The sequence below is a fragment of the Carcharhinus amblyrhynchos genome, chromosome 19 (assembly GCF_965287045.1).
Source record: "Carcharhinus amblyrhynchos chromosome 19, sCarAmb.v2.hapA, whole genome shotgun sequence".
NCBI lineage: Eukaryota > Metazoa > Chordata > Chondrichthyes > Carcharhiniformes > Carcharhinidae > Carcharhinus > Carcharhinus amblyrhynchos.
In genome coordinates this window covers 17307219-17326970 of record NC_137342.1, presented here as the reverse complement: position 1 = coordinate 17326970, position 19752 = coordinate 17307219, and the positions used below count along the sequence as shown (strand labels likewise).

Genomic DNA, 19752 nt, shown 5'->3' with positions numbered 1-19752 from the left:
GCTAACCACTGTACCACTCCTCTGTATGTAGGCTCTCCTATTGATACACAATCATATATCTTCCATCACTATTGTTAAAAAATCATTTTGAGTAACTTCATATTTAATAACACTTCACATTTATCATGACAAGTAACCCAGAATCTTGCACAGCTGGCTTGCATATGTTGTTTCTTTGTCTTGAGGAAACAGGGGGGCTGCAGAAGGACTTGGACAGGTTAGGAGAGTGGACAAAGAAGTGGCAGTTGGAATACAATGTGGAAAAGTGTGAGGTTATGCACATTGGAAGAAGGAATGGAGGCATAGACTACTTTCTAAATGGGAAAATGCTTAGGAAATCAGAAACACAAAGGGACTTGGGAGTCATTGTTCAGGATTCTCTTAGGGTTAATGTGCAGGTTCAGTCGGCAGTTAGGAAGGCAAATGCAATGTTAGATTTCATTATCAAGAAGGTTAGAATACAGAGCAGGGATGTACTTCTGAGGCTATGTAAGGTTTGGTCAGACCCCATTTGGAGTATTGAAAGCACTTTTGGACCCCATGTCTAAGGAAGGATGTGCTGGCTTTGGAAAGGGTTCAGAAAAGGTTCACAAGAATGACTGTGGAATGAAGAGCTTGTCATGTGAGGAATGGCTGAAGACTCTGAATCTGTACTGGTTGGAGTTTATAAGGATGAAGAGGGGATTTTATTGACACTTACAGGATACTGAGAGGCATGGACAGAATGAATGTGGAAAGGATGTTTCCACGAGTAAGAAAAACTGGAACCAGAGGGCACAACCTCAGGCTAAAGGGATGATCCTTTAAAACAGAGATGAGGAATTTCTTCAGCCAGAGTGTGGTGAATCTGTGGAAATCTTTGCTGCAGAAGGCTATGGAGGCCAGGTCATTGAGTGTCTTTAAGACAGAGATAGCTAGGTTCTTATTAATGAGGGGATCAGGGGTTACGGGGATGAGAAAAATATCAGCCATGAAATAATGGCAAAGCAGATTCAATAGGCCAAGTGGCCTAATTCTGCTCATGGTTTTATGTGAGGAGGTAGATTAGATACATCAACTCAAAAACTGTCAACAGCTGTGGCGTCACCTTGTGGATCCTTATCTCTTAACAACCAAATGTTATTAGCAGAGGTTTAGCCATAGAGTTAACCAATTAATGTTAGCCAGGGCTCAGCTGGTAGCATTCTTGCCTCAAAATCAAAAGGTTATGGTTTCAAATCGCAAGCACATATGTCAACACTGATCCAGCAGTGCCGTGCTCCCTCAGGTACTGCACTGGAAAAAGTGCCGCCATTTGGATGAAATGTTAACCTGTGGCCCATGTGCCATCTCTCAGGTGAATGTCAAAGAACACGGCACTTCTTGGAAGAGCAAGGGAATTATTCATAGCATCATGGTCTATATTTATCCCTCAATCAACATCACACAAAAGATTATCTAGTGATTAACATATTGCTGTGGGACTCTGCAACATGCAAATACTACATTACAACATGACAATACTTCATTAGCTACAAAGTCATTTAGGATGGAGTATTATGAAAGGTTTATAGTTATACAATTTTTAAAGATGTGATGCAGATGTCATGAAATTCATGTTATCAAGTGTTCCCTGGTTTGCCTATATTTGGAATGAGAAACTTTCATGATAATGAAATATAGATCTTAAAACAGACTTCATTTAAAAATTTTTATTAAATATAAAACTTCATACTTGGATATAATCTCGTTTTTATACAGTTATCAATCCTACTAATAAAGTAAAGCATTGAGATGTTATAGCAAATAGTACAACAGCACCATCATTTCCCATCCATTTTTGGAAATTCTTCTTATATTTTTGGTGTTCTCAATTTTACTGAGACTTAAGCTCTCTCTTTCCTCTACTGATGTCCTTCAGATTGGCATTGAACAAGTCTTACATTTCATTTCCAGGTACCCATCTTAAATTCGTTCTGTTACTACCTCAGCCTTGAATGAATACCAATAATGTATAATCTGTTGGGGAGGGGGGAATTGGCCTCTTTTGAGTTGAATTTGGGATCTGATAAACAAAAGCATAACTGCAGCCATTTCTATTATTTATTTTTCACAAAAATAAAAGGTCAACATATTATCAAGTTGAGGACTAAATTTAATTCTATCCAGTCCAAGAAATAATGGGATATACTTAGGTTAATATTTGCACATGGGATAGAGGAGAAAAAAAAGTGTGGGTATAATTGAATGCCCATAACTGATTCCATCTTTCATTTAAAATTTCTTTTATCTGAATTAAGCTGCTGCAGTATAACCATGCAGTGTAATTTTCTTCACTGCATGAGCACCAGTTTGATGGCATTTCCAGGTGATGAAGATGAAAATCTATTTTATCCTGTGAATATAGGTGGATATTAAATGGAGTTGCAGCTTTTAAAAAACTTTGAATACAGTATATAGGACTCTCCTGCCCACAACTGAAAACATAAAGACTACATATAAATAAACTACAGGTATTCATTGGAGGTATGGGGAGTGGTAATAACAGGGGGTGATGAACACATATTTACATTGGTCAGGAAAGTTAATGAAGAAAAGCCATGGATGAACAACAGCCAATGTTACTCAAGTTTAGTTCCAAACAAAAAGTACTTGCATACTTAAAATTTGTAGGTTATTGGGTCCAAACCTACTACTCTAAAATGCAAAAAATACAAGAGTTTGACTTAACAGACTGCTCACGTCGATTAATAATAAACTTAGCACCAGTTTTGCAGTCAACAAATGACAAGATTAACAAATACAGTTGTGCAACACTAAGCTTCTGCATCATGCAAAGCAAATAAAAAAAAATGTACAGCTCCATCTCCTGCAATGAGGGAAATACATCTACAGCAAGGGTGTGCACTAACTATATATTGTAAATTGGCATTACAGGTCCTGTTCCAAGCAAATGGAACCATAAATTGCATTTACAGAATAAACGTTTATGCAACAAGCCCAAATTAAACACACAAGTAAATACATTTAAAGAATACAACAAACAATCAGTACTACATTTGAAAAACAAAATTACTTCGAAGCTACCTTCAAGTTTCAACTGATCATAATGTCCACGGACTGCTCCTTAAGCACCATTAAACCCCAAATACAGAAAAGTGAACAGCAAAATGTTGAGGACCAATGAATAAATTCAACTTGCACAATGAGTTGGTGCAGATATTTTAAGTTCTTTCCCCAATGTATAATGGATTTTTGCTTTAGTCATTAAACCAAACTGTTTATTTTGAACTATTTCTTGAAGTTGGCATCATGTATAAAAGTATTAATGTACTTTTTTTTGAAAAAAAGACAATTGTATTGATTCTCACTTAATAGAAAAATACTAAAACAATTTTGTAATCCTTTTAATGTTTGTCTTTAAAATCAGGGCACAAATTAAAACTTACAGCTAATTTTTAAAAATTCTAGTGAGGCCGCAATTATTTAGTAAAAATACAATGTACAAATTTAGCTTCAAATGTCATTAAATAAGTTCATATGATATAACTGGCTGGCTTTGCAACACAGTAAACATTTATATAAATGCAGTTTGATAATTGCAAATAAGTGATGAGCAGACTATGATATACAGTCAACATCCAAAGATGCAATACAAAACAAAACTACAAAAAAACACGACAAGCCAGATTATGTGTGCTCCCTTTTATTAACCTTCTTCACTCAAGTAGAATGTGATGTACCTGCTGATGTTAGATTGTTGAACAGCAGTTTTCGCAAAATACCAGAGTAAAATGGCCCATACACCTGAATGTTGTATTTAATTATACAAACATACTGGGATCCAATCTCCTCTAGTTCAGCCTGAATGGGTGCAAGACCTCCTGGAACAACTGAAACTGTCTTTTGCAGATTTGGAACACTGAGCAAACTTCTTATGTATTGTTCAATCCGGTTATCTGAAAATTAATCCAAATATTCATTTTGAATATCAAGGGAGTACAGGAAGTTATACCACATTTAAAGTCATGTCTGAGCCACAATTTGCATTCACTGACTAGTTACAGATTAAAATCAAGCCCAATAGTTATTATGAAAAATATGCAAGTTTACAACAACCTGAACTTTACGTGTCGGGCACACACAGGTGTGAACAGAAGTGGCATTTTCTACTTCCTTCCAAGACTGATCGAAAAACACAATATCACGCTGACTGGCTAACTAAGGGCTGGTCAGTGTGAAACGCACCGGATACAGGTCTGGATCCAATGGGGACCCAGCAGGAGGTTTAAAAGTGGCTATGTTAGACTGCAGAAAATTTCAGACGATGTACAGGGAGCTCTCTAGCAGCACCTGGGAAGAGGCAGGAGGGTAATGCAGTTGGGCACCCAGGCTCCAGTTTTCATGGGATATACATATGCTGTGGGATGGCAAGAGGAGGCCATCCCACCAAACCAAGGGGGCCTGGGAAAAAGTTACTAAGGTCAGTGGGCATTGACATAATGTACCATGCATGGATATTGTGCTGGAAAATGATCAGTGATCTTCTGTCCTTGACAAGGGTGAGTACCAAGTTGGCATGGTCCAGTATAGAGAAGTGTGGCAGTCCTTAGGAGCGTAGGAATCAGAGTACAGAGCACACATTTGCCTTTGAATAAGCTGGGTGATAAGATTGGAAGTGCTGGGTCCAACCAAGGGCAAGGATGTTGGGAACATCAAAATGGTTCCTGGGAGGTAAAGGTGGAGGGTAAGAACCCTGGAGATCAAGGGCGAGCATGAAGGAAGGCCCTTAAGTCATGGAGAGGCAGGCATCTTGGAGGAAAGTTAGAGTCTAGTGGACATAGTCATAGAGGTTTACAGCATGGAAACAGGCCCTTCGGCCCAACTTGTCCATGCCGCCCTTTTTTTTAAAACCTCTAAGCCAATCCCAATGGCAGAAACAGAACAGGTGGAGAGTGAAAAAAAATTTACAGTCTCATCCTTCAAAGAGATCTAAAAGGGTCCCCAGCAATTCAGCCAGCACAAATCCACTAGAATGCAGTTGATATGGGTTGAACCTGGCCACCTAGCACAAAAGTTTGACTCTCTAATGAGTGATAATATTGACCAATTGTTTTCTTTCCCCTCTATAGCCAAAGTCAAAACTGTAGGGGCTCAAATTGTTATCATTCTCCATTCCTTTTCACTTTTTGATGGGCACCTACTTGCTGCTATAGTTATTTTCCCTAAACATGAATTAAATCCTCCAGCCCTAATTTGTTTCCCCACTCCTCAGAATTTCTAATAGTGTAAACACTGATTGGACAGTAATTTTTGTATTCATGAAATTACTGCAGCTAATCCCCCTTTTTTGCATTGCAAAAGTTTGGCTATTGTGGATGGTACCCATCCTGCCAGGAGATCTAGACATAGCATGAAATTCAAACATCTATTTTGCACAGGTCTATGGGGCTGGAGTCATAGAAGTGAATGAATTATATTTTTTGTAAATTCTTAGCTGAGCGTCAAACTTTGCACTATGTCCACCGTCACACATAAGAACATAAGAACATAAGAAATAGGAGCAGGAGTAGGCCATCTAGCCCTTCGAGCCTGCCCCGCCGTTCAATAAGATCATGGCTGATCTGTCGTGGCTCAGTTCCACTTTCCCGCCCTCTCCCCATAACCGTTAATCCCCTCTCTTATCAAAAACCCATCAACCCGCGTCTTAAAAATATTTAGCGAGGCAGCCTCCACCACTTCAACGGGCAGAGAATTCCAGAGATTCACCACCCTTTGAGTGAAGAAGTTCCTCCTCAACTCCGTTCTAAACCGTCCCCCCTTTATCTTGAGGCTGTGCCCCCTAGTCCTACTGTCTTTTTTGAGCGGGAAGAGTCTCTCCACCTCTATCCTATCCATCCCATTCATCATCTTATACGTCTCAATGAGATCTCCCCTCATTCTTCTAAACTCCAACGAGTACAAGCCTAGTTTATTCAGCCTCTCCTCATAGCTCAACCCCCTCAACTCCGGTATCAGCCTAGTAAACCTCCTCTGCACTCCCTCCAAGGCCAAAATATCTTTGCGCAGGTGCGGCGCCCAAAACTGCACACAGTACTCCAGCTGCGGCCTCACCAATGCCCTATACAGCTGCAGCAAGACCTCCCTACTTTTATATTCAATCCCCCTCGCTATGAAGGCCAGCATCCCATTTGCCTTCCTGACCACATGCTGCACCTGCAAGCTGGGTTTTTGCGACTCATGCACAAGGACCCCGAGGTCCCTCTGCACCGTCGCCTGCTGCAGTTTTTCGCCACACAAGTAATAGTACTTCCTACCATTCTTCCTACCAAAGTGGACCACCTCACACTTGCCAACATTAAATTCCATTTGCCATTTCCTGGCCCATTCGCCCAGCCTATCTAGACCCTCTGCAGACTCTCCACACCCTCCGCACAATTTGCCGTTCCCCCAATCTTGGTGTCATCAGCAAATTTCGACACCCTACACTTGGTTCCCTCCTCCAGATCATCTATATAAATGGTAAAAAGCTGAGGCCCCAGCACCGACCCCTGGGGCACTCCACTAGTCACCATCCGCCAATCCAAATAGCACCCGTTGACCCCCACTCTCTGCCTCCTATTTGACAACCAATCCTCTATCCACGCTAACACCCTACCCCCAACTCCATGTCCCTCGACCTTATCCCAGCTTACCCCAAGCAACCACCAAGAATATCAGAAAAATGGTGCTAAACTATTTCCTGATTATTTTGATCAGTTGAACCTATTGCACCTTGCTAAATTATGATTTACTGTCATCTAACAGTCCCGAAACAACAATGGGTTAAGTATGAAATTGTTTTAATGTCAAAAGTTTGTTTGAAATGCATCCTTCCTGATTGCAAAAACGTGTTTGCTTTGATTATCACGTCAACTTTCAACTAAACTCTTGGACACTATTAACTTGGAGAATAACATTTTCCAGAAAAATCTTCATACTTATGCCAGGTAATGGAGCAAAAAATTTAAACACACAAGCACAGCTAATTTTTAGTACTTACTGATCAGGGTACGGACAGGGTTGCTCTCTTCCGCAATGCTGCAGATCTGTCCTGTGAGATTGGTCTGATTTTCGTTATTAAGCACAGGGTAACCCCTTTCAGTTAAGGATTGGTTTATTTCAGAACAAACCTTTACACTTATGGTCTTAAGTGTTTCTTCAATGTTGAAATTTCTTCAGTGTAACCAATAAAAAGAAAGAATAGACAGGTTAGTATTTGGTACATTAGTGTTCCATACAGTGAGCCAGCCCAAAATGTAGTCTTCAATCAAAGACTTATAAAAGGGGCAGAAAGTAACTGGAGCAGAGCAAGCCAATATTTAGTCGTTATTTTTATATACTTCGATTTTTAAAATAATAGCAAAACTTAAGCAATCTGGAAGGCTGATTGAAAAAGCTGGTTAAAGCATAGTTTCTTTAAATGGAGACAAGAGTGCTACTAAGCAACTTGTCCAGGAAGGTGCAACGACTGTCTCAGGTTTACATAAGCAATTCCCATTATAAATGTGGGGAAGAGGGCAACACAAGTAGTGCGACACTTGTCAGGATTTGTAGAGAATATAACAGATACAGGAGTTTTAATTTGTCGTCCTTGGTTGATTGTAACTGATGAAATCATCTTGTTTAAACTGATACTCCTGCCCAGAAGATATCCTTATGTGCAGAAATTCAGTGCCTTGCAGCATTTAAGATGATAATGGTTAAGAAGTGGATTTGAAAAAAGAAATGAAATCCATAGCAAGCACAAGGAAATCCTTTAAATTCGTTTCAGCATCATATACTATGTTAAATACTAGTGCTGTCATACCCAAGTGCTCTCCCTTAGGGATTCTCTCACCAGTGGAGTCCAGATTTCAACTCCACAACGGTAGTATACATGTATCCTCAGTTACCAAATTCACCATCTCTTCATCCATAAAGTTGTACAGGAAATAATACACTGCATTTAATCGTGAGGGCATTTTATTACAAAACCAGACCTGTTATAAGATTTAATTGTTTCATTTCAGTTTACTTCAGTCATACTAAATATTTAAAGCAGGATAGGGATAGATGCCAATTTTTCAATATTTCATAATGTTAAGTACCAATTAAGAAAAACTCAAATGGGATTATTTCCCAGCAGAGTGATGGTTGTTTGTTGGAAGATAACAGATCGAGACACAACAGCTCAAGGGAAATTAAACCTGCACACTCTTATACTGAGATATTGATCACACTCATTCTGCAACAAGGAGGACATGAACAGGCAGCTAATGGGGATGAAGCCATTCCCTCAACACTGCTGTACACTTCCCCACAGTCAACTCAAAAGTATAGTCAGCTGTGACCTGCAAGCAGTGTACTATCCAGAATGATGACAGAAAAATCAAATTCATCACATTTCTCCAATTTTCAAGCTGTTATCCGGAATGCATTATTTGAAAAGGTGGTGGAAGTAGATGCAATTGTAAAATTCAAAGAGAACTGGATAAATACTTGGGAAATAGTTTAGAAAGCTATGAAGAAAGAGCAGGAGTAGAGTATAATTGGACAGCGGCAGACAGGGGGGAACCGGTGGGTGTGGTGTTTTTAGATATCCAAAAGATGTTTGATAAGGCGCCTCATAAAAGGTTGCTACAGAAGGTTAGGGTGCACGGAGTTGGGGGTAAGGTGTTAGCATGGATAGAGGATTAGCTAATAGGAAGCAGAGAGTTGGTATCAATGGGTGCTATTCTGGTTGGCGGTTGGTGACTCATGGAGTGCCGCAGGGATTGGTGCTGGGGCCTCAATTATTTACCATTTATATAGATGATCTGGAGGAGGGGGCTGAGTGTAGGGTGGTGAAATTTGCTGATGACACAAAGATGAGTGGTAAAGCAAATTGAGTGGAGGGTGTGGAAAGTCTGCAGAGGGATCTGGATAGGCTAAGTGAGTGGGTGAGGACCTGGCAGATGGAGTACAATGTTAGCAAGTGTGAGGTTATCCACTTTGGCAGAAATAGTAGTAGGACAGATTATTATTTAAAGGGTGAAAAGCTGCAGCATGCTACGGTGCAGAGGGACCTGGGGGTCCTTGTGCACGAGTTGCAAAAACCCAGTCTGCAGGTGATCAAGAAGGCGAATGGAATGTTGGCCTTTATAGCGAGGGGGATAGAATATAAAAGTAGGGATGTCTTGCTGTAACTGTACAGGGTACCAGTGAGGTTGCAGCTGGAGTACTGTGTGCAGTTTTGGTCGCCGCACTTGCGGAAGGATATTTTGGCCTTGGAGGGAGTGCAGAGGAGGTTCACTAGGCTGATACCAGAGATGAGGGGGTTGGACTATGAAGAGAGACTAAATAGACTGGGTCTGTACTCGTTGGAGTTTAGAAGGATGAGGGGGGATCTTATAGAGACGTATGAGATAATGAAGGGGATGGATAGGGTAGAGAGATTCTTCCCGCTTAGAAAGGATAGCAGGACCAGAGGACACAGCCTCAAGATAAGGGGGTCGCAGTTTAGATCAGAGCTGAGGAGGAACTTCTTCACTCAAAGGGTGGTGAATCTCTGGAATTCTCTGCCCGTTGAAGTGGTGGAGGCTACCTCGCTAAATGTATTTAAGTCACGGGTAGATAGGTTTTTGATAGACAGGGGAATTAAGGGTTATGGGGAGAAAGCAGGAAAGTGGAACTGATCCACTTCAGATCAGCCATGATCTTATTGAATGGTGGGGCAGGCTCGAGGGGCTAGATGGCCTACTCCTGCTCCTATTTCTTATGTTCTTATAGCTCTACCAACGAGTTGCCACATGCATCTCAGGCTGAATGGTCTCCCTCTATGCAGTAGTATCCTACAGATCCATGATTTGTTCCCTGGACTGTCATTCTTGCAAATCAGGTTTAAATTATTTGCATTCGTATGTTTAAAAGGTTGTAAACTGAATGCAAATTATTAAAAAAAACGGCAATTATTCGGGAAAAAGAATTTTTTAGAAAGATTTTTATGTAGTGTCTTTCTCAATTCCAGGGCATTGCCATGTATTGTTTTATAGCCAATTAAGTTCTTGTAGAAAGGTAATCACTGTTGTAGGAACTTCAGCAATTTGCGCTCAGTACGATCTCACAAACAGCAAAAACGACAACGTTCAGGTAATTTGTTGTTAGTGTTGTTGGTCAGGACACTGGATTTAACTCCCCTGTTCTTATTCGAAATACTGCCATGTGAACCGGAGATGGCAGGTGTAGAGCCTCAGTTTAACATACGATCTGAAGCATAGCACAGGATTTTCCTGTCCAAGTCTCGGAGTGGGACTTGAATCCACAATTGTTTGAGGCAAGTGTGCAAACTACTGAGCCATGGCTGACACATTCTTCATATCTACAGTCAGAGGTTACTTTCATGTTTTGTAAAAATTAGAGAGTGATAAATTATACAAAGAAAAAGCATGTAAATAATATTAAGAATTTAAGCAGCGTTTTCAGCACCCTAAAGAAGGCTAAAGTGGATTTTATCTATCTAAAAGTGCAGGACTACTGATACAACCAGAGTCATTGCTTGATCAGGAAGTCCCTCGGATCAAGGATGATACTCTGGTACTTACAACCTGGTTCGATTGCTCCTTAGACACATCACCCATCTCAGAACCAAATCTGCAGAATGACATGCATGGAACACATGTTGCTTGGTTTGTGATCCCTCTGAAGCCTCAATTTTGCCACCGTATGTTTACGACAAAGTGCCTCGATGTTTTCAGTGCCTTCCCAAATAAGCCTTCTCCATTTTGGTTGGTCACAAGCACAGGTCTTCCACGAGTGATGGGTATGTTTAACCTCTTCAGAAATCCTTTGATGTAATCCCTAAAGCATTTCTGCTGTTCCCTTGGGAGCTTCCTACTACGACCAAGTTCTGAGTGGAGAAATCGCTTGGGTAGACCGTTGTCAGATATATAAATGACCTGTACCATCCAGCATAGCTGTTTTGAGTAATTAGTAGCTTGATGTTGGGCAAGTTGGGTTGGAAAAGTTGTTAGACTGCCTTTCATGCCATCAGATTGGGAGGATCTTGTGAAATCACCACTGATGGTACCTCTCCAGAGCTTTAAGGTGCCTGCTACCAAAGCTTCCAAAGCACAAAGGAGCACAGGAAATTCGGAGAACACAGAGCTTCAGTATGCAGATGATGTTTGTGTGCACGCTCACACAGAAAATTAACCTCAGGTCATGGCTAACCCTCCTCCAAAATATTTGAGTAAATGGGTCTTTCACTACACACCCTGAAAACTAAGGTTCTCTTCCAACCAGCTCCACAGCAGAACACCTACCTCAATTGATTAAGATTCTGGAAAATATGCATCATTTTCTGTGACATGGGAGCCTCCCCTTGACAAATTCTGACAATCGCTTCCATTGTGGCAATTCAGTCTTTGGAAGACTGAGAAAAAGAGTATTGAAGTACCAGGATCACAAACCCTATACGCAGATCATGGTTTACTATGCAGGAGCAGTGACCAGACTGACTATTTGAACAAACAAATTATAGACATTTAATGATCTAATAGCTTGCTCACGCTGGTATTTTAAAGTTGTTCATGTTTCAAAAAGAAAATCATAGTTTTTAATCATATTAATTAGTGATTACTAAATGATTAATTAGTGATACCATCTGGCATCTTTTCATCCAACAGTGTACAATAAATATTGATTTAGGGGTCATTATGCGAGCCCATTTTTACACCACAAATATCCGCACACATGCAATTTCAACAGGAGAATGGTCAACCTTCAGAAGCTGGAATCTCAAATTATTATCCCCTCAAACTTTGGGCAAGGAGGTCAACTGTGGTGCATTCAATGCAACCATAGCCAAGATTAGCTAGCTAAATTAACAGATCAGATAATGTACCTGGAACACAGTGTTCTCTGTTACTCAATCATACAATACATTCAATCTATGGAGCTACAAGAACACTTCTGAATAATTATCAGGTGTTTTTGACATGTCCAAAGACATGTATATATTTAGAATAATGCTTTATTTGCAAAAAAAGGTTTTTATAAATAAATGCACCATGCATAGTAGTTTGCAACTTTGATCTTAAATATTTAAAACTATGGAAGTTATGGTTTACATTTATAAATCACTGACTAGCCCTCAGCCAGAGTACTGTTCAGTTCTGGGTGCATTGACTTTGGGAACCATGTCTGGGCCTTGAAGAAGCTGAAAAGATTTGAGAAAGGCACAAGGGATTTTAGTTTTATGGAGGGAGACTAGAGGAGCCAAGATTATTCTTGAAGGAGAGAATGTTAAGAGATTTAATAGAAGCAGTAATAATGCTGAGGGGCTTTTATAGGGGAAATTGTCAACTGCCAAAAGAGCGTTGGTAATCAAATTGTTACACTTTTATGCTCCAAAATATTTTATTTCAAGTGGTGAAGCAGATTCAATGTAAACATTAAAAAGTGAATTAGATATCCACTTGAGAAATTTATACAAATATGGGAAAAGAAGGGAGCAGGAACATCTCTTCGAAGATGTGATGGGTTAAATGGCTTCCTTCTTTGCTTAACGATTCTAAGAAATGGAAAACACTTTGGAATGTAATATTTACTGAGGGAATAGTCCAGTGTCATAATATATAGTTTATTTATCGAAAGCACTGCATACGAATCATACTTTTCTCATAGGCAGCAACGCAAGTTTACAGTAACCTGCCCACTCCAGCCCAGATGTCTTGCATTTGGGATTTTTTTTTGAAAATCAAGAAACCCAACAGTGCAGAACCTTTGGCCCATCGAGTCTGTACCTACTCTGACAGGTCTGGGTAAGATGCTCTATCTCCATAACCTCTTGCTTTTAACCTGCTAATCCCCATAACCTATACATCTTGGGACATAAAGGGGCAATGTAGTATAGCCAATCCACCTAACCTTCACATCTTTGGAGTGTGGGAGGAAACTGGAGCACCGAGGAAACCCATAACAGACATGAGGAGAATTTTCAAACTCCACACACCTGAAGCTGGTATTGAACCCAGGTCCCTGGCACTATGAGACAGCAGTGCTAGCTAGTGTGCTACTACATCTAAATACTGTAGGTAGCCATCTAAGAATTTTAATTCAATAATGCATAAGCAGGTTCACATCCCTGATATGGGCCATGACCGATCAAGGCATGCACCCTTTAGCCTGGCATGATCCATTAGTTGTTGATCAAGGAGCATAACTTTAATTTTAGTAGCTCATTGATTTCAAAAACAAATACTACACTAGTATGAGGAAAGGAAACATAAAATCAAACTCACTTGTCATGCATGCCCTCAAGTAAGACCACAATAACTCGCTTTAATTTGTCAGCAAACTCAGGTAGGCCTGAAATGGTTGCTCCCACCATGTTGTAGATGATCAGCATTATATAGGCCACAAGTCTTTGCAGGTTCAGCTTTTGTTGTAGTTCTTGGAGACGTGATCGGTCAGTCATCAGAGTCTAAAAGAAAATCAAAGCAGTTTGAATGCAATGAGCTTGAATGTTCTGTTGCAATTAGTTTCCATGGTTTAGTGATCCTACAAAAGATGTTCTTCCAATATTGTATTTTCATCCTGTACTTCCACGAACAACATTTTAGCGTAACTGAATGCTTCTGGTGAGCATATAACTTCAAACCTATTTTCTTGTTCCCATTTCCTGATATTACCAGGCCATTTGCTAACTATAGCCCAAGAACCTCTGAATCTATACCACTGCTGCTTGAACCAGTCAAGTAGCAATGAGCAAGCTTGTGATTTTCCCTCCTTTCGGTATACACTGACTTGATACAAATGGCAAATCTATAGTCTAAAACACCATGCCATTCAGTATTAGGGTCAATACCCACAACTCCCACATAGCCAACACTGAACTTGCCGTGCATTCAGATGAGATACAGGAATGTTTTAAAAACTCTCCTTCATCTTATTACAATCCATAAAGGGACGATTAATAATTAGGGATAGAATTTGAACACCCAGTGATTAACTAACTGAATAATGTCACAAGATATATATAATGTTTTTGTTTAAAAGAGAAATTAAACAAAGTGAGCACCTCTAACTTAACAATGTAGCATATAAAGACTTGTGCTAAAATTCAGTTCGACTTTTACTCCCCTGCCCCCACCAAGAATTCCCTTGGTTTATGAAAACTTGACAGTTCAATCACTTTTCCTGGGACCAACTCAAAAGGTATGCCACAGCCCTCTGGAATTTACTTTACTTCTCAATTTTCCAGTTATTTCTTGAGGTACCAATTACATGAGCATCGTTCCATTACCTTTTCACTGAGAGATCCCCCAGTTTCCTTCAAATATTTTGTGATTATGGACTCTTTAGCTCTTAGTCCTAGCTTCGGACTGACATAGAACGTTTTATCAGTTTGTGTCCACAGCTTCTGTATAGCTCTTTCTAAACTAACTGTTGAAACTGGCTGCTTTCTGTCACAAGCCTGGAGCAAATCTTTCAGCTGTCTTCCCTCACAAAACCCAAACTGAACAATCTGTTTCTGTTAGCAAGCGCACACAAACTAAACAAATAAAATTTTCACCCACTCCATTGTGATGTGGCATGTTCTTTGATGCTCTCAAACAGAAAAGTAAACAAATGCTACACTTTTCAATTCTATAACCTATATAACGAATTTATATTGTCAGTGGAACAAACTCCTCTCAAAGAATTGTTGGTCCGGGTAACAAACTCTCTTGTTTAAAATTCAGATTTAGTTCCTTTTGATCTAGGAACTACATTCAAAACTTAAACCTTTATTGAAGTAAGGGTAGACATCCTGGCTGTACTATGCCAAGATAGAAAACCTGTTGATGTTTTTTGTTTTCATAATTCTATCACTTATGATCACAATGATGTTATTGCTGAGCACACCAGGCCCTAGAGTGATGTTTTCTCACTAATCACATTTTTTTTTAAATTGTGAAAATGAGAAGATCTACTGACCTCAAAAGCTTGGAACTTCAGTAACAATTCTAGAATTTTACAAACTAAGTGGTCTACTGTAAAAGAAAAACTTAAGCACACAGGATTAAAGTTGGACTGTTAAAACAGTCTTACAGAACCCCCACGCATCATGATTTTGCCAACATTTCCTCACAGCTTCTCAGCAGCATGTAATACACACCAGCATGCATACACATGCGAGTTGGTCTCAGATCTTAGATGTGTTTCCTGGTACCATAAATACAAGATTTGATCATCCCCGACAGTATACCTCTACGTCAAACAAGGCACCCACAGCAGTATGAGCTTTAGGGTGGATGGGGTCACAGGCAAATCTGAACAGCAGCATACTTGAAGCTAATTTCTGGTGTGGTGCCACAGGGCTGGACAGACAGAAGACTGAGGCTCAGGCCTCACTACGATGGGGCAAGGATGGAGGTCAACAGTCAGCAGGGGCTAAAGGTTCCATGTAGTCAGAGGAGTAGAGGGGGGGTTAGAACAGCCCAAGGAGGAGGTGGAGGTGCAGCAAGTCTCCTCCAACGAGGAGGATATCAAAGGGAAAGCAGAGGAAGTCCTCAAGGGCAATAACGTTGGCCATGGTGATGTCCAAATGAGGCAGACAATCTCAGGATACACTGATTGCCACTAGATTCATGGGGGCAACACAAGGGATGAGGGTATCCAGTGGAGTCACCCCATTAATTTCACATTGTACCTGTGAGAATTGCACTCAAGTCTGACTGATGGCAGCACATATACCCCCTGTGATAAGGTTCCTGTCATGGTGACCCGGTGAATGTCCATAGTCCCTCCATTCTAGGAGGATGGTACAATTTGCTGTTGGGGGCAGTGCATAGATCTTCAGAGGTTCTGTAAATATCTGACCTGCTGACGGCAGCTCGTTTGCTCTCAATGGCCAGGGTCATAACGTGGTGAAGCAATGGAGAAAATTTATTCTTTCCTAATCTCGCAGCACTCTTCATGGGCTAAACCCTTAAGGATCACTGTCACCGGTGGCTGATGGGATGCTGTGCTAGCTCCATCCTAAAGATGCAGAGAGCACAGCTGGACTACGTTGCCAGCCCAGTACATTCTCGCAGACATTATAATTCCCATTGAATACATCAGTTATGCCTGTATCTCAGTCACTGTGAAGGAGCACCATCTGAATGCTGGAAAAGTTGAACAAAGCACAGGATGAAGTCTTGGACTGAGAACTTTGCTTTTATCTTGTGCAGGAATCAAGTTTTCACTTCAGACCGACAGCAACACAGCTCATCATTACAAGGAGCCATAAAAAGGATGAAAATAGAAGTTTACTTACAATCGTGAACAATATACAGAGGTGATTAATACCTGTGCTGACACGGTACAACTACAACTTCTGAACATACCTTACCTGGCTGTTATATTTTGATGCATCCCAAATATCCACAGTGGAGGTGGAGGAAACCTGCTGACTGCTGCATCCTGTTGCATGTGATGACCTATGGATGCCTGAGAGCCCTTGGTTGTCTGTTTGAGAGGGAGAGGCAGCTGGAGTGAGCTCAATCCCTCCAGCATGGAAACCAGCAAGTGCCTCTGCCATGGAGTGCAGCACAGAAGTTTTGGATCAAAATCTGCATGGCAGTCATTGCCCCAACAGCAGTGGCCTTGGTGCACTGGCCTGTTGGCACAATCACCTCAGTATGAAGACGGTCAGACTGAGGGTATGGGTACTATGCCATATCACAATAAGAGGGAAAGATCCCTCCACCAGTCTGGGATCTCTCCCATTTCTGAGCCAGCTTGTCCTGCATGAAGACAGATGGAGAGGTGCAAGCAAAACACATGCCAGAATAGGGGGTAGCCCAATGGCACAGTGGTGTGAAATTCCTGCCTCACAGCACCAGGAATCTGGATTAGATTCCTGGCTTGGGTCACTGTCTGTGTGAGCTTGCACATTCTTCCCATGATTGAGTGGGTTTTCTCTGGGTGCTCTGGTTTCTTCCCACAGTTTGTAAGACACGCTGGTTAGGTGCATTGAATTGAACAGGCACCAGAGTGTGGCGACTGGGGGAATTTCACAATAACTTCATTGCAGCTTTAATGCAAGTCTTACTTGTGACTAATAAATAAAATTTTATTTACTTTATAGACAATAAAGGAAGCCAGGCATGTGCAAATGGTGAGTGGGACCAGGAAGGTGAACAGGACATGATCTGTAGGGGAGATGAAGATATTCGGGGAGAATTGTGTTGTCCCTCGAGCTGGCATTGATCCCTGTAGAGCTGTGATGGGTCTCAGAGTCTGAGTGTTGTAAGTCATAAGGGAGACTTATCCTGGCTGAATGGAGAAGAACATTCATCCTGTTGTAGCACTGGATGGCAGTCAGTTCTAGTGGGGTTCCACAGGGATCAATGGTAGAACCCCAACTATTCATATTATATATTACTGATTTGGAAGAGGCAACTAAATGTATTATCTCCAAAAGTATGCTAACTGCGTACAGGGACAGCCTTTAAATATAGCATCCGGATAATTGAAACAGAGGTAAGAGCAGGACAGGTTAATCAGCGGCTGCCTGCAACGATATGGCACGGAACCCACACCTGCAAATTCTTTTCACCAAGTGCTTCCAAATATGATGGAAAAAGCTTCCAATGCTTTTGGCAGGCTAAATGCTGCTTTCTGCAGGCTAAATGCTGCTTTCCCACTCAAAAACATTGCCAATTTCAGAGACGATTCTGCCTTAAGTTTCCAACTTATCTCACAATGTAAATTTTAGATCCATTTATTCAAACTCATCATGACTTCTCATTACTAACGCATCAACCCAACATTTTTAATCTTTTATCTCTCAACCCTCACAGATAACTTGTCTCTAGTAACCTTCTGCCTGCTTAATTAACCCTGCACACACCTTTGCTTACCTACACAGGATACCAACGTGATCCAAAAAACATACAAGCTTGTTTGGTGAGAAATGCAAGATAAACACAGGTTAGTTTTTAACTGTGAATAACCCCAAAATTTGTTTGAATTGCATTTACTTTGGAGTTGTTCATTGCTTGTCAGTCAATCAGATTTATCTACAGTTAAAACTTTAATTCCTAAAAGTTATATTCTAAAACCCACAGATTATGAACTAGATATTCACAACAGTACCTCCCAATGACTACAACGTGCTATTGCCAGGGAGCTGGAAGCAGTTCACATCAGCATCATTGCGAATGACTGTGAAGCAATAAATTCATATTGGGAAAGATAGTAAGCTTGAAACACATTCCTTTTCCACAATGAACACAGAGGAAAATACTTTTTCTAAATATTATGTACACATCCACAAACATAATGCCATCATTGGTTTAGTCTTTTTGATTCTTTGAAAAGATGATTTTTTTAAAAAAAATTGCATCTATAAAACTTTGGTTAGACCAACTTGGTCGTCATATTACAGGCAGGATGTGAAGGCTTTGTGGAGGATGCAGAAGAGGTCTACCAAGATGCTGCCTGATTAGATGGTATGAGCTTGAAGGAGAGGCTGGACAAACCAGGGTTGTTTTCTCTGGAACAACGGAGGCTGAGGGGAGACCTGATAGAAATCTATAAAATTATGAGAGGCATAGATAGGGTTAGTAGTCGGAATCATTTTCTCAAAGTTGAAATGTCTAATACTAGGGTGCATGCACTTAAGGTGAGAGGGGGAAGTTCAAAAGGAGATGTGAGGGCAAGTTTTTTTTTCAAAAAACACAGAAGCGGTAGATGTCTGGAACGCATTTCCAGGGATGGTGGTGGAGGCAGATATGATAAGGGTGTTTAACAGGCTTTTAGATAAGCACATGAATATGCAAGCAATAGAGGGATATGGACCAAAGGCAGGCAGAAGAGATTAGTTTACTTTGGCATCATGTTTGGCATTATCTCGTGAGATGAAGGGCCTGTTCCTGTGCTGTACTGTTCTGTTCTGTTCTATTCTATGGAGCCCTTGGTTTACACGGAATATCTTTGTATCTACTCTACAGACACCAAGTCCTGTTACTGGACGGCATGATGGCACAGTGGCTAACACTGCTGCGTCACAGCGCCAGGGACCCAGGTTCAAATCTGGCCTCAGATTACTGTCTGTGTGGAGTTTGCACATTCTCCCCGTATCTGCATGGATTTTCTCTGGGTGCTCTGGTTTCCTTACACAGTGCAAAGATGTGCGGGTTAGGTGGATTGACCATGCTAAATTAACCTGGGCGTCAGGCGGATTAGCAGGATAAATACGTGGGACTACGAGGATAGGGCCTCGGTGGGAACGTGGTCAGTGCAGACTCGTTGGGCCAAATGGCCTCCTTCTATAATGTAGAGATACTATTTGATGATCCTGCACTGATCCTCTCACGGGATCCATGGTGAGGTATCTAAATGGATACAAAATTGGCTTCTTGACAGAAGCCAGAAGGTGGTCGTAGAGAGATGATGTTTTTTTCAAACTGGAAGCCTGTGACTAGCAGTGTGCCTCGTGGATCAGTGCTGGGCCCAATGCTATTTGTTATTTATATTAATGATTTGAATGAGAATATAGGGGGCATGGTTAGTAAGTTTGCAGGTAACACCAAGATTGGTGGCATGGTGAACAGTGAAGAAGATTATCTCCAATTGCAGCAGGATCTTGATCAAATGGGCCAGTTGGCTGACGAATGGCAGATGGAGTTTAATTTAGGTGCAAGGTGATGCATTTTGGTAGATTGAACCAGGGCAGGACTTACTCAGTCAATGGTAGCGCACTGGGGAGAGTTACAGAACAAAGAGTACGGGGGTATATGT

At 41.0% G+C, this 19752-nt stretch overlaps 1 protein-coding gene across 5 annotated transcripts in view; it reads right to left on the bottom strand.

The window, feature by feature from the left end:
• Positions 1–1676: 1676 nt before the first annotated feature.
• tcp11l2 (t-complex 11, testis-specific-like 2) overlaps positions 1677–19752 on the bottom strand; it is a 40744-nt gene continuing 22668 nt past the window's right edge. For 4 of the 5 annotated variants that reach the window (XM_080207300.1, XM_080207301.1, XM_080207299.1 and 1 more), the window contains 3 exons: positions 13281–13462; positions 7022–7194; positions 1677–3938 (listed from right to left, as the gene is read on the bottom strand). In XM_080207300.1, the coding sequence (XP_080063426.1) occupies positions 3703–3938; positions 7022–7194; positions 13281–13462 (591 nt within the window). In that variant the 3' untranslated portion in view covers positions 1677–3702. Of the gene's footprint in view, positions 3939–7021; positions 7195–13280; positions 13463–19752 lie in introns of those variants that run through there. The other variant, XM_080207303.1, reaches the window with a different exon arrangement.